Here is a 16,159-nt window from a genome sequence, read left to right as displayed (position 1 = left end):
ACAAAAAAGTCTCTTGGACCCATACCCGAAACCCCACAGGAAGTCAGCCATTTTGATTTAAGGTTTCACTTTCAGCGAACTTTTCGCGTTGTATTTGAACGAACTCCTCCTAGGGAATTTATCGGATCTGCTTAAAAATTTGTGAGTACAGTCAAAAAATGGTTCTGATTAAAAGTTGTGCTATTTGTGCATGTACATTAAAGGGCGTGTCCGTGGTGTGCCCTCAAAGTTGGCCATAGTGAATTCTGTGCGCATTTTCGGTGATTTTTTCGCGTTGTATTTGAACGAACTCCTCCTAGGGAATTTATCGGACCTACTTCAAAACTGGCCAGTACAGTTAAAAATTGGCGCTGATTAAAAGTTGTGCTATTTGAGACTGTATGTTGAAAGGCGTGTCTGTAACGTACCGTCAAAGTTGGCCAGGTTGAATAAAATGTCAAACTATGATTCCATTTCCGGCATTATGCAGTGATTTTCAGCGTTTTTTTGTGTTGTATTTGAACCAACTCCTCCTAGAGAATTTATCAGATCTGCTTCAAAATTAGTCAGTACAGTCAACATATGTTGTTGAATAAAAGTGCTATTTGTGACTGTACGTTGAAGGGTGTGTCCGTGGCGTGCCTTCAAAGTTGGCCATGTTGAATTTTGCAGCCATTTCCTGCTATTTCTCGCCTTGCATTTGAATGAACTCCTCCTAGGGAATTTATTGGAAGTACTTAAACATTGGTCAGTACAGTCAAAAAATGGTGTTGATTAAAAGTTGTGCTATTTGAGACTGTACGTTGAGAGGCGTGTCTGTGGCATGCCGTCAAAGTTGGCCATTTTGAATTCTGTGGTCATACAAACTGATTGAAAAGTTGAGCTATTTGTGACTGCGTCAAAATTGCGTTGTATTTGAACGAACTCCTCCTAGGGAATTTTTCGGATCAACTTCAAATTTAATCAGCGCAATCTAAAGATATTCATGATTAAAAGTTGTGCTATTTACAACATTCCGTCACACGGCATGTCCATGGCATGGCATCAAAGTCAGCCATTTTGAATTCCAGCTCATTTTCTGTGATTTTTCGCCTTGTATTTGAACGAACTCCTCCTAGGGAATTTATCTGATCAACTTCAAATTAAATCAGCGCAATTCAAAGACATTCATGATTGAAAGTTGTGCTATTTACGACATTCCGTCAAACAGCGTGCCCGTGGCGTTGCTTTGAATTTCAACCATTCACCATGAACAGATAGTACTCAATTTCAGTGTACAATGTCCAATCTCCACTAAACTTCACATATTCTGTAACAGTCCTAGCCTGAACATCCTCATATATATATATATATCTACTTAAAAATTGGTCAGTACAGTCAAAAAACATTGAGTTATAGTGATAGCGCCACCCACCTAGGGGTGAAAGGACGTGTCATTTTTATACTTTACTGTATATCTTCCAGCAGATTGACCAGAGCCAGCTAAAATCCTGTCAGAATTCCCTTAGGATGATGACGATGACATCTTGTGGATCTTAACATAGATAGATAGATAGATAGATAGATAGACTTTATAAATCCCCGAAGGGAAATTGTGTCGTCATAGCAGCCAAGTACATTTAAATACAATAAAATACAATAGAATAATATAAAAGAATAGAGTAAAATACTAGATATACTTAGATAGAAAAGATAAAAAATATATAATAGGTAGGTAAGGTCCAAAGAAGTTGTAGTTGTAAGATGGTGGTAATAGTACTGAAATGATGGTAGTGTTATTGTTAATAACAGTATATAATAATATAATATAATAGTAATGATATGTTGTACTTGTGTACACATATATATTATAAATTAATAAGCAAAATGTCTTAGCCACGCCCCCCAGAAAGCCCATAACCCAAACTCCTGCCCTGAACACATTTACATGACAATATTCAGATATAATGATAGCACCACCTACTGGCAACAGGAAATATCCAGTTTTATTATTTTATGTTCTACTCCTATCAGGTCTCAAATATGGTCAGAAAATGCAAAACATATGGTTGATATATTTATTTATAAGTCACATCTATGTGATCATATTCAGTAATAGTGATAGCGCCACCTAGTGGCAACTGGAAGTTGTCATAATTACAGTGTACTTTATCCAATCTCCACCAAAATTGGTACTCACATGTGCCATGATCAGACAAGCAAAAAGGCCTCTTGGACCAATAACCAAACAGTAGTGGTAGTAGTAACAGGAAGTACATAACCCATTACTAGTGTAAAATTTCATGTAAATGCCTAAACAAAGGAAGGTATGGGAAAACCTGAATAAGCAACAGCATATAAGAGACAGCATTTAATATTACAGAATACAAATTTGGATAACTATGTAATTTGTACTGTTATAAATGGAGTTGTCATGTAGGAACAGAAACCAAAACCAATTGAATTTCAATTGAATTCTATTTGTATATTGCAACATCATAATAGTTATCACAGACTGACAAGTTTAAATAGAGTATGTCTCTCAGGTACAGACAGAAAGATCTATACTGAGAGAGAAAGAGATGCATAGCAACAGCAATAGTAACAATAACAACTATAATAGTATGAGTAATAATGATAACGCTGATGAAAATGACAACATAAACAGCCATAAAAAAATATGATGATAATAACAATAATATTAGCAGTGGGTGTCAAGCAGGATCACAGCAGCAGGCACAACCAGTATCCATGAGAATCTGTTAGACAAAAAGGCACAAAAACTGCAGGGAAGAAGCACACGTTAGTAACATGACATTTAGGATTTTTATATATAGTTTTGAGTTACAAATATGGGCTTTGATGTAAATGTAAAAAAAAATCAGCAGGACACCGCAGGGAATTGAACCCCATCCCAGTAAACCAGGAGTACCATTACCAGTATCTTTTGCTTTCTGACACTACATGAAGGTAAAGCAAAACTAGCAACAGCATAGAAGTGCCAGCATTTCATGGCATAATTGTACTTTACGTTTTTAGCCAATTGTGGATAACTTTGCAGTTTGTGCAGTTTTGAGTGGTTAATGTTTGAGATATTTATTAATAAATGCTGTTGTAATGCAGGAAAAGAAACCTTAACACACATTACTACATTATTATAAATTAAGATTACAAAATTCATAAATATAAATTATTATGTACACATTATATATTAATTTAAAAGATTCCATAAAACACATTTTACAGTTATTCAAGTTGTCCCTGTTCCAAACTCCTAGATGTAAAAGAACATATAATCCCTTCATGGTCACTGAAATATGTGGGCAAGACAACAGACTGTACATCATAATGTGATGTTTTCACATACACATGATCAATTAATGTGCCCTTTTCTGTTGTTGCTTGTTGAAAAAGGGGTTGCTGCTATTGTAGGACAAACTCCTTGGATGATTGTGAAAAGCATAACCATCCATTTTTACAGTCTCCAATGAGGAAACTGCAGGCAGCCATGTTTCAGTAACAGCAATACAGTTAAGCTGCAGATGCTGTGTACACAAAGCCAAATCAGTTACATGTTGAGTCAAATTTTGCACATTGGTCAAAAACACATTAAAAGGTGGTGTAGTGAAATTACAACCTGTAATCTGTGCCTGTGTCGCCAAGAAGGGAGGCATTGTTGCAATTGCATCCTGAATGTTGTCTTTGCAGTATATGGCTTTCTCGTCAAAATCCTGAATAACTAAACCAGACAAACCTCTAACTCGACTTAAAGCCACATATGCTTGACCAGCTGCAAAGATTTTCTTTAGCGAAACTACGGCTTTATCTACAGTAAGTCCTTGGACTTTATGGACTGTACAAGCCCAGGCAAGCTTTAGCGGAAATTGCCGACGTAATCCACCATGTTTAGTCACCCTTTCCTCTTCTGGTTCAATGCCCGTGGAACCTATTTCAACAGCGGAGGCAAATGCTGAGCGTTTCCTCCTTTGTGTTCCCACCCGATGATCATCAGACTTAACATAAATCATCTGTGGGAACTTATCATCATCATCTGGATAAACTATGTGTGATTGTGCCGCACACACCGTTCACTAAAACCATTGTCGACATCCAGATTTTTTAACAGCATTACACGAGCATCTACTCCCAAAAGCAGGGTCTCATCCAGACATGTATCATATGTTCTGCTATGATGTCCTTCCTTCAACTCAAGCTTGCCTGTTTTCTTACTATTTACTAAATATTTTGCCTCTATCTTAACATATTCAGGACAACTCTCGAATAACTGTTTTGCTCATTTACTTGTCTGTTGGTAGGAAAAATGTGTAAAGCTGAGCTGACTTCACCGGTTTCACAACGCTTTAGTAATTGGACATCCGAATCCAGCATTGGGGTCCCTTTTGAACGAGTTCTCACTCTGTTCAACAACTCCGCAAACACAACATCTTTTTGTCGGACTACAGTTTTTAGTTCTACAATCTGAGTCCACAAGCCAACACTGATCATCATCTAAATACAATGCTTTCCCTTTCACTGGAGGCAACTGATAAAAATCCCCAACTGCAATTATGCTAACATATCCAAACGGGGAATAGTCACCACACTGTTTAATTTGTCTTAAACGTCCATCGATGTAGGCCAATAGTTTATGATCAACCATGGAGATTTCATCAATTATCAAAATCTGCAAGTTACTATATTTAGCACATAAAGAATTGAGCTTTTCCTCACCCAGTGGTGTGTAAGGCAAGCGTACATCTTTACCAATGCCAAATGAAGTGTGAATAGCACCTGCATGTAAATTGTGTGCAGCTATCCCCGTAGGAGCAGTTAGCAAAACGCAAATGTCGTCCGGATTGCGACACCCTCTTGACAACAACCTCATTGCCTCATACTGAATAGCCTTTATTAAGTGGCTTTTACCTGTCCCTGCACCACCTGTAACAAAAACGCGCAACGGAGCTATTTTTTCACCATTAACTTTACTCAAACACCACTGTCTAATCTGGTAGAATATAGACAGCTGGCGTTTCATTAAGTGATCTAATTAAGGCCAAGCCATCACTTCTGCACAGGACATTCTGCCTTTTCTTTAAATGAGAAACTTCTCTATTACTAACTGCTAAATCTGGAATACTTTCTACAGGCTCATCTGAAGGTTGTTCACTCTCCCTACGTTCTTCCAAACACTGTAGACGCTCCTGTTCTTGCTCCGGGCAGAGGTCACACCAGGCGTCTTCTAGAACTGCATCAGCGTCAACTGAATTCTGGATATTATCCAACTCTTCAGCATCGATTTCAAATCTGCTGCGATTTGAATCGACAATTGACTTAACTGAATGCAGCAATCCATCATTTAATGTCACATGACCATGACTATAGAATTGTTCAAACGTTGCGAACCCTGGCGGTTTCAGGTGCACATCTGTGCGAAACGGTAAGAACAACTGCATAACTCTTTGTTTCTGAAAAGCGAGCATAACGAACAACTGCAGGTTCGGAACGTATTCTTTTCAAAATGAAACCACAACTGTTCTCTAGTTCTATCCTGTTGACAGACATCTCGGATTTGCTCAAAACACGTTACTCTGAGGCAAATGTTGCCATACACATATCATTAAGGCCTATTCTTATATCTGTCAACAGAACTAGTCATCCACATATCATCTGTGGTAAGGTCATGTGATGATGCCTTTTGTTTTAACACAGATAAAGGCAAACTCATTTTAACAGTGCTATCCCCGACAGGAACAAAAACAACTTTCCTAGAACACTCCTTCAGACGCATGCTAGTCAACCTGTAGACAGCCTCTTGTGCAGACACATCTCTATTGTGTAAATACACACTTCCTAAATTTTTAAGCGCGTCTTTAGCACTGCCATTTCCCTCTCTAGCTGCTTCCCTTTGTGCATTCCCTAATAATAATCCCATCTCACGCTCTGCTTTTGAAATGTAGGAAATAATGTACACTACACAAGCATAAGCGTCAACAACATATTGGATATCAATATTCGCATTCCAATATTTTAAAAGTGGTTTGCTATATTGATTAATCCAAACCTCATTAGCTTGCCTTCTTAAAACAACGTGCGTCATCTTAGCGCAAATATTGTACACTTTCTCAAATATCCTTTGATTTATGCGTAAATGACTAAACAATTGCTCTACACTGTCAAAACTGGCATTGTCATCTGAAAGGGCGATTTTAATTTTTGTTGTAATGTTCACTGCCATTGCTTTTTGTTCTAATTTTTTCTGTTTCCTAATTTTGCATGCACAATCTGCCAATTTTTGTGCTCTTTCTGACATGTGCATGTTTTATCCTCCTCCTCGTCTTGAATTACCTCTTCATCAGTATTTTTATCAATTATTGGCGCATTTTCTATCCAAAACAGGCAGTGAACATGTGGTGAACCACGTTGCTGGAATTCAACCCTATAGAAGTAATCTATTATTTTGCCAATGGGATTAGATGGAGACATTAAAACCTCTTTCAAAAAACAATGCCAGCGAAAATCAAACATCATCGCTGCAGTAATGGGATAACGCCGCAAAAGTTCACATCTATCTGCCCACTCCAGCTCTTCGGCCGTCTCTGTCCTACCTTCCTGTTTCAAAATGCTATTCAAAAGATTCTTCCACCGCATATCAGCAGAAGAAAAAGAACAAAACCACGTTGGGATCCCCAGCTGACGAACACAAGCTAACAAATCCCGCTGCACGCCCTGCCAAAAAGATGGGGTACCTCTAATAGGTTTAAGAAAGCGATACCCATCATCAAACTGCAACAACTGCTTTAATTGTTCCTCATCATTTAATACATTAGTGGTTATTTTTTTAAATTGCCCTCCTTTTCCCTTCCGTATTGCTATTGATACATTTGACATAACCTGTTGAACCTCAGACATGTACTGAGCAAATAAGATATAATCAACATTTTGTGCAAATCTACTATCAGCATGTAAAATACGATTATTAAAATAACGGCACAAAGTCAAGCGATGAGGTCTGCTGTCATGGTACGTCCCAGATCCCGCCGGGAAACATTTTGCTTCATTTGAATGATCAGACAACAACTTGACAGGAGTGTTGCCTTCTGCTGGAGCTAAATTTAATTGTTTAGTTTAGTCAAAATATTGATCAAGTGCTTCTTGACCAATGTCAACAGGCATAAGACAGGTGTCCTGAAACATACAATGTTGTTGTCTGTCATGCAGAAGCTCACCTTCCTCTGCAGCAGCAATACTGTCATCATTACCATTACCATCTACTGCTGTACTATCCTGTTCTGCCACACTCTCTTGTTCCCTACAAAACTCATTTAACCACACTTCATTAAAATCTACATCCTTATAATATACATTAGTCTGTTTCAAATCCTGCAAAGCCTGCTTGATGCGCATAGTATTAACAAACTGGTACTCATAATGCCCTTTGTATGTAAGCTTGCGCTTCAGTTTGACAGGTAGCAAAGATCCATCCATGTCCAACCACGGCCGCAAATTGCTCGTCTGCACAATATTAGCAGGAACACACGTTACAGGCCCATGGACGCCATTTTGCCCACCTTTAGGCAACACCAGTAGCTTCATGAATGGAATATGCAGCGCAATTAAATGTTGCTCTAAAGTATTCAAGCATGCCAATTCTGGTGGAATACAACACGTTGCCAAATTATTTAAAGCAGATTCAGGTGGCGTAATACCTCTACTAATTTTATTGTGACAGCTGAAACAAATCCACAACTGACCCCTAGCTGTATCTAACCACTGACATGGCAATACACAATCTGTACTACATTTATGCAAATACTCTTCACTAATACATCTATCTGCAATTAAACCGATTTCTTTTCTTCTACTATAATCCTTCCTTCTACAAGTTAAAACTTGATGACGAAACAACCCTCTAAAGCACACACAACAGACAAAATCCGGGCCATCATTTACTTTAGCCAAAAACTGCTTCATAACTAAATCAAACTCATTCAATGTTGCTTTTATACATTGCATCCTCAATTTGGTACGTGCAATAACACGCTGCCTATGCTGAAGATTTTGACGGTATTTTATTGTACGCATTCTCTTTACTCTGTCCCTGTGTGAAAGATTTGTCTGGTATTTTATTGTACCCAATTTCTTTACTCTGTCCCTGTGTGAAACATTTGTCCGATATTTAGTTCTACTCATTCTCTTTACTCTGTCCCTGTGTGAAACATTTGTCCAATATTTATTTTTACTCATTTCCTTCAATTTTTACTTGAACCAATTTTTTTCCTGATAATTCATTTTCATCTTTTCGAGAAATGTTTGCCTGTTTTACTGATATTTGATTTGTTTCTGTAACTTCTTTTTCCTTACAAAGTACTTATTTGGGGATTGGGCTTTTACAGATAATGTACTACACTGCTGTTCCATTACATTTTGTTCAATAATTTCTACTTTAGCTTTACAACTTGACGAAGCAACTGAAGTCAAAGTGTCTGCACAAACACTACGCTCTCGGAAATTGTACCTAGACCCACCCACTTTGCAATACCCATAGCAAGACTGCACGTTTGGCTGCTGAACACAAACAACAGTCTCATAATGGTTACCATTGCAATTTTCTAAATAAATTCCCTGATTTGACAACGGTCTGTACTTACAACTATATTCAAGCCAGCGATTGTCACAGTAAGTGAATATACTAACTCCCAGAAAATCTGCTGCTGCTTGAATCTCCACTTCAGTGGCCCAACTACCGACATAGGCCATGTTTGACACACTGAGATATTCCTCCATTGAAGAATACTCAGTTCTCAAAATACCACCATTAGCTTTCAAATGCTTAACTAATGCAAGTCTAATTTTCCTGTGATACTTTGTGTGACACAGCCTGACTAACTGCTCTAAAGAAACAGTTACCATCCCCAACTATTTTCTCCTTCAGACAAGGAGCACCCAACGGACCAACTTCTGTAGAAACTAAATCTACTTTCTCTGACTCAACATTTAACCGTTTGCACAGAATGTCTACAACTTCCCCACAAAGTGGATTAAACTGGAGCCCTTCACTCACAATATCAGCTACAAAAACCACATCTGAATCAACTGCAGCAAAATCACTGTTTTTTAACTTATTTGATGAAGACACACTACTTGATGTTTTACGCCTAATACTTGTGCAGCCAACCGTTGGCTGAACAGGTAAACTACAACCCGACTGACTTGCCCTGCGTTCTACTACTACCTTTGGACCGGATAACGAATTACTGGGTGGAACTGGACATCTGGGGATTACACAAACACCAGCAATCTCAAACTGTTTGGGAGGTTTTAATGCTGTTGCAAATTTGCAGATGTGCCCAAAAACATCATCTAGGCAAGTGAAATACACAACAACACTTTTCCCTTCCCCATCCACTATCCCATCCGCACTGCGCGCATGCGAATCAACCACAGCAAAACGACCACCTTCACCAATGATTGCACATGTATTTCCACCCAATGTCAGAAAACATGTGTGATATTTACTAAACATCTTATCTAATCCAGATCTGAGACTGGTGATTACACCAGCATCAATCAGATCACCTGTCACTACATCAATATATCCAGAAACACAATCCCCGTACTCAAAGTCAAATGTCTGTCCATCAATAACAGACTGTCGGGGCAAATCTGGAACACTAAGCAGTTCCGAAACCTCACTGGTCACATTACTGTCCCTCAATGTATTGTAGAGCTTATTACCTAACACAACAACCTTGTCCAGACTGTTGGTCTGCCATGAAAACACGCTATCAATGGAGTGTTTTGCTACTGCTACCAAACTGATAGCCATACACTGAACTCCAGCGTGTTGAAACCGAGGATCTGCCTGATGGAAAGATCCCCTGACAGAACTTGCATTACTCTGAACTGCCACCCTCGACTACAGCTGCAGTTGCAACTGTGACATCAACATCTACATCTGTCAGCAATGTAGCACTGTCAATGTCAGGATCAACTAAACCTGCCTTCACAGACACGCTGCTAATGCCATACCACTCTGCACCCAAAGACCTCTTAAGATGTCTGATATGATACATCAGGTCAAGCACGGATGTGTTGAAAACAGCTACATATCTGCCAAAATTAGATGCCAGCCCAGATGCATCACGAGTCCCAGAATCAACTACCACAAAGTACTTATTGTGATGAATAATCGCACTGACTGAACCTTGGAGGTTCAACAAACACATTCCATCACTCGGCAAAGTTTCCTGTAGCGGTTCATACATCACACTGTCGTTATCCAAAAACCCAAAATCTCCGTACACTGGCGAGGTAACGTCTACCTTCCACTTCCTGCCAAACACACTACCCTGTTCAATCAACTTACACAGTTTAATCTCAACACTGTCCTGGCTTCCTTCAGCAACTAAACTGGCCAACTTGTTGCCTTCTGCACAGATATCATCAATATCTTTCCCTCGCCATGTACAAACCGGAGCAATTACATGTTTTATCGCAGCTACAGCACTACCGCTATTGATACATTTACATCCTGAGTTAATGGTGCTGCTCTGAGTTTACCGGAAACTACTAGTACTATTGGCTCGTTTTCTAAACACCTGCAAGAAATTGGGTTAGCGTCATACTCATCTTTGACAGATCTTGGTGTGCTGACTTCCTCCTCGTCAGCTGTGGCAGGTGATGGCTCTGGGAAGGCATCCACCACGCCTGGTGTCACCGGGGCCTTAAGAAAAACAAAAAGAAAAAACCATGTATTTGTTACTTACATGTTACTTAAAGTAACTGACACAGAATTAAACTGAAATGAGGTCTTGTCATTTAAACATACACTTGTGAACCTTAAAGTTGTGTTGTATTTAACTTTAATATATACTGTATCAACAAGAAAACAGCTTTGCATGCACCATTTAAAACACATTTGTGAAATGTGTGATATGACAGCAACCACTTCCACAGCCGTGGCAGGTGAAGGCTCTGGGGATGTGTTCACCATGCATGGTGTCACCTGAGCCTAAAAGAATCAAACAAAAATTAAATATTGTGTATTAACAAAATACAGTGTTTTTTTTATCACACACACACACACACACACACACACACACACACACACACACACACACACACACACACACACACACACACACACACACACACACACACACACACACACACACAGAATAAAACTCAAATGAGGTCTTGTCATTTCAACATGTTCAACTTTGTCAACTTGGTGCATACTGCATTAACGATGAAATAGCTTTGCATTCTCCATTTAAAACACGTGTAAATGTATGGTGTAGCATGCACCAACCTCTGCAGCAGCAGCAACCACTTTCACAGGACTGGCAGGTGTGGGACGGGGACACACCTCCACAACACTGGGTGTTGCCTCAACCTGAAAAACAAACAACCAACACAAAATGTAACTACAAAAACGAAATGTAAAGTTGCCATGGATTTTCTAATGATCTAAATAACAGCCGAAATACAGCAAACACAAAGAAATATTAAATTATTGCTGCCTGTCTGTCAAACTGTACAAACCAGTAAAATATTTAATATAATAAAAACAAACCTGGCGCTTTGCAGGTCTCCTCTTGCAGGCAACAGCTTTCCGCCTACGTTCCACGACAGGTTTCTAATGCAAAGAAGGTAACCAAATAAACTTTGAAACTATATTTGGGGAAAAGCTCCTTTTGGGCGTAAGCAATTTTTAAAGGGTGTTAATTTCAGTAAGAAGCAGAAACCAACACATACAATCTGAATGCAAATTACTGTTTCGTCATGTGGAACAGCGGTGTACTCAGGGGTAGGAAGATAGGAAGGGACAACAGCATCCATGACAGCCAACATGGAACTGCTGAACCTCACGGGGTTCAGCGGGATGAAGCACTCCTTCAGCGCGACAGGAGTAGCAACAAACTAACAAATAAAAAATAAAAAAACACATAATAAAACAGTATTACAGACAATTTCTCTCATCTATAATCAATGGACAAATAACCAATTAACCTATCATAACTGTTACTTTATGTAAAAGCATAACAAACCTGCTGTTGAACCTTCATCTTTTTCGGTGCACCAGAGGACTGTGCAGGTTCCTCAGGTACCTGTACGTTCCTCTGTAATGAAAAACAGCAGATATGTTAAAAATAAGTACCCACTGACCATAACAGAAATAAACTGCTGGGAGAAAATCAGTCTCAACACCAAAATTACAGTGTGCAAATATTACCTTCCTGCCCCTCTCCACAGACGTCCACTCATAAGGGTTAGAGGGGCGAGGCACAATGACCTCTCCCCTCACAACGACCCTTGGAGTGATGTGACGAACAGGCAATGATCTCCTGGGAGCGGCCTGCGGTTTCGGTACAGGCGCCTCCAGTGACTCGTAAGCTGCAGCCCACAGCAAACGAGCGAGGACCACCATGCCTTCGCCATCACTCAAGTGAACCTGAAAAAAAGTTAGAGTAATACATTTAGTGATCATAAAATGTACTCTCAATTTGCATCTGCTATGAACTGAACTACTGCCATGTGTACATCAAACTTTTCCATTTCGTCACAATATACTCTACTTACACCATCTGGGCTCCACAGGTCCACGTTGTTCAAATGGAAGTGGCCAGAAGACGAGAAGTACTTGATACCTTAAAAAACAACAAGAACCTGATTCATTATTTACATACTTAAATAGATTATCTTCTTTTTAAATTACAAAATAATGACTATTATGGACAAAATAATAATGATAATAATTCAAACATTTTTTCAAAATATCTTTTTGAAAAGTACCCATTCTTGCTGCCACTCGATGGAACTCTTGACGCATGAACTCTTGTAGCTGAGGATCAACAGTCAGACATGGCACAAAGTCCAAGACAAAGACCTGCTCAGAACAATTGTTCACTATTAAAGTACTTCTCCTCAAAATATCATAACCTTTCAAATAAATGTACATTATACTGTAATAGCTCATGGAACCAAATTAACCCTAGTACGAAAAAGTGTAATAGTAAATACAATATAATCAATAACCTACGTTGGGCCAACGACTGCGGGCACTGTACAGGAGCTTCTGGAAGTCAGCTCCTGCCTCAAGGGGGGTCCGGCTGGCTGTCAGGTTGTTGCTGGGGGCCATGATGCAGACTGCGTCCGGGGTCCGAAGTACGTCAGCGTTAAGTAACTCAGTCCTCAGGTCGGACGCACAGGCCCCGGGTGTGGACATGACACCAAAGGAAAGCATTCCCTGTGGCATCGGCACGATCCCGTCTGCAATGGAGCGCAGTTGAGACGCTCCTACAATAAGAACAAACTGGGGGGAAAACAGAAGGAATTTCTTTAGAATGAAAATCACTAATCAATCATCAGAGCAGATATTTTGTTTATAAATTGCGAAATGCATTACCTTCTTATCAGGAGACTCAGCTGGGATGACCAGCTTGTGTTGGCGGCCTGTGACTGAAACTGGCCATTTCCTCACACGATAGCGTGTACCAGTGCCACGGCCTATTATAAAACACAGAAACAAACACCAAAATAAAACTTAATTAACCACTGCAAAATTAGTTATGACACATACACACCTTACACATATAGGCAGAATAGTTGAATGAATAAAACGTGTACTTCACGATTGGGCCACTGAGGTTCCACGTTAACCTTCTCGCGCTCTGCCTCTCTCCTCCGAGCAGCCTCAGAGCTACGAAAGGACTTGCCACGTGGCATCTAAAAGTATGCAAGAATAAATTATAATGACATTTAATCACACTCACAAGACACGTTAAGGCAGGGGTGTCAAACTCATTTTGGTTCAGGGGCCACATACAACCCAATTTGACCTTAAGTGGGCTGGACCAGTAAAAGGCATAATTAATAATAATAATTAATAATGCATAATATCAGGGTAACTTTCTCTTACAGTTAATAATGAAAACAACTTGTCAACATCTAGAAATTATTTTAAACTTACATACATTTTCACATACTGTGCAGTAAACCTGAACTAACTCACTGCAGCATACTAACTAAAGTGGGAGCTATTAGGAGTTTAGTCTCCTTTATGACAAAGTCATTTTGACTAATGAATGTTATAGTGGAACTCTTATCAGGCAAGGAATAGAGCAGCGTAACGTGTGTGTGGTAGAGGGAGAGAGAGAGAGAGAGAGCGTAAGTGAGCGCGGGAACTGCAGCAGAGCAGAGAAGTATTTTCAGTCACTGTTATGATGTTGTGGATTATATGTTCAATTTGACTACTGTAGGAGTTTAGTCATTTTAACTACAGTAAAACTTCCAATAAAAGCAGGGTCCCTAATACACACAGGTCTACTTTAAAAGGCTGCTGTGGCTCCACGCAGGTCTGCAATGATGAATGAAATGATCCGCATGTAGTAAAACGCACAGACTCAGAGCTTCAGAGGGTTTTAAACCGTTTCAATGTCCTACACAAATATAAATGTTTAAACTTCTGTCAATATGTACATAATGCACATCATTAGATCATTAGTTATAGAGTCTCCACAATTCAATCGCTCACTTCATTTTACGGAAACTATAAACACCAAAGTATAACGTTAATTCATTCGGACTTTCCGGTAACACGGTAAACAACAGAGACGGAAAAAAACTCTAAAGCGGGAATAAAGTCTGTACGGTCTGTGTCCGTTCCTCCATTATTTATATCCCTTTAACCCGTAAGAGTCCATGTATCACAACAAAAGGTTTCATTAAATTAATATCATCATGTATAGTCCATCACTCACAGTCTGTTTACTGTCTGTACGCCGGCCGGCTGACGTAAATGCAGCTGCCGTAAAGCGGCGTTCACGTTCACTGTCATGGCTGCGGCACATATGCTGCTTTCCATTTGTCTCGTGAACTCGGAATCCGAGTTGCTCTGCCACGAGAACGTGACGTCATTGCCTGGCTTGTAGTGTTCCAGTTTGTCTTTGGGCATTACGAGTCGGAAAGAACATGGACACCACCAGTGCAGCAGCTGTCTTGTTATTGTTTGTGGCTCCTCTAAACAAGCTCAATGTGAAATAATAATACGTTTTTCTACAGAAACACTAACATTTCAAGTAATTCCGTTATTGCAAGTCTTACATTTCAATAATATTTTGCCATTTTCGCCTATTTCAATTTCAACAAGTGCTGTGGCGTTTTTCTCGAGCCACCAGGGGCAGTAGCAGGCTAGTGTTATTGTTAGCTACATTAGCCTATTTAGCAAACCAGCTCGAAAACAAAACTTTACATTGTATTGCACGCACAGCAACACCGTGCAATGCATAAATTGGTGACCGGACTAAAGCAGCAATGTAAACAAGTGTGTAGGAGCATTAAAGATCGACATTAAAATGACCAACATAGTACAAATACAAAGAAAATACATCTTAATATGGGCGCTGCCATCTTTGTTTTGCGGATCGTACGTGACCCCCGTCCAGCTGAAATTCCGACCAAAAGGGTCTCTGTGAAATCTCGCAGGATAGCTGCGAGATTTACACTTTCCAACTCGGATTCCGAGTTCACGAGAGAAATGGAAAGCAGCAATATAAAACAGCAGTACGAGCTAAAATGTACCGTAAGTTACCTATTACCTGTGAAATGTGCTATACGAAACTGAAGAGAAGCAGTACAGTTAGAGAATATTTCCATATGTGCTGAGCAACAGTTTGTGCTAAAGAAAATAAACGCAGGTCCCCAATTCAGTGTTTTAAGCAAATACACGCCGGACAATTATTATAAGTTTTACGGTATTTTATTTACTGTTAGTGCTTTGTTCAGCAATGCATCATATTCATTAACATAATCATAAATTCGTATCAATAATAAAGATTGTAATTTTTCAAATAAAGATTGTAATTTTTCAAATTAAACTCACCATAGAAGGCAAATCTGCTTCCAAAGTGAATGAAAGTGGTGTGAATGTGTGTGTGTGTGTGTGTGTATGTATATATACATATACAACTCTCTCAATATCTCTCAGTATCTCTCAGGGTTTGCGTACACAAAAACAGCTCCGTATCTCTCTCTCTGTTGTTGTGCTAGCAAGAATGACAGTTAGCTTACGGGGAACCTATATAGGCTACTGGCGACATTCGAAAAATTCCGTTCAACCAATCAGAACGCGGTACAGGAAAGTGGGTGGATCATTACAATGAACTGTGTTGTACAATCATGTGAAACTGGACATTAATTA

The 16,159-nt window shown here is 39.4% G+C and overlaps 1 protein-coding gene across 1 annotated transcript; it reads right to left on the bottom strand.

Moving 5' to 3' along the window:
• Positions 1-2,022: 2,022 nt before the first annotated feature.
• LOC127365316 (uncharacterized) lies at positions 2,023-15,099 on the bottom strand. The gene is made up of 13 exons (XM_051403306.1): positions 14,721-15,099; positions 13,593-13,686; positions 13,367-13,467; positions 13,001-13,273; positions 12,754-12,847; positions 12,541-12,608; positions 12,194-12,412; positions 12,009-12,080; positions 11,734-11,880; positions 11,534-11,596; positions 11,270-11,353; positions 10,863-10,969; positions 2,023-10,681 (listed from the first exon to the last, which is right to left on the bottom strand). Exons 1-13 carry the CDS (start codon positions 14,808-14,810, stop codon positions 10,672-10,674), a joined length of 1,422 nt encoding a protein of 473 aa, XP_051259266.1. The 5' UTR covers positions 14,811-15,099; the 3' UTR covers positions 2,023-10,671.
• Between the last annotated feature and the right edge of the window lie 1,060 nt (positions 15,100-16,159).

The sequence above is a fragment of the Dicentrarchus labrax genome, unplaced genomic scaffold, assembly GCF_905237075.1.
Source record: "Dicentrarchus labrax unplaced genomic scaffold, dlabrax2021, whole genome shotgun sequence".
NCBI classification, from domain to species: domain Eukaryota; kingdom Metazoa; phylum Chordata; class Actinopteri; family Moronidae; genus Dicentrarchus; species Dicentrarchus labrax.
The sequence above is the reverse complement of the archived record's forward strand: the minus strand, read 5'-3'. Positions and strand labels throughout refer to the sequence as shown.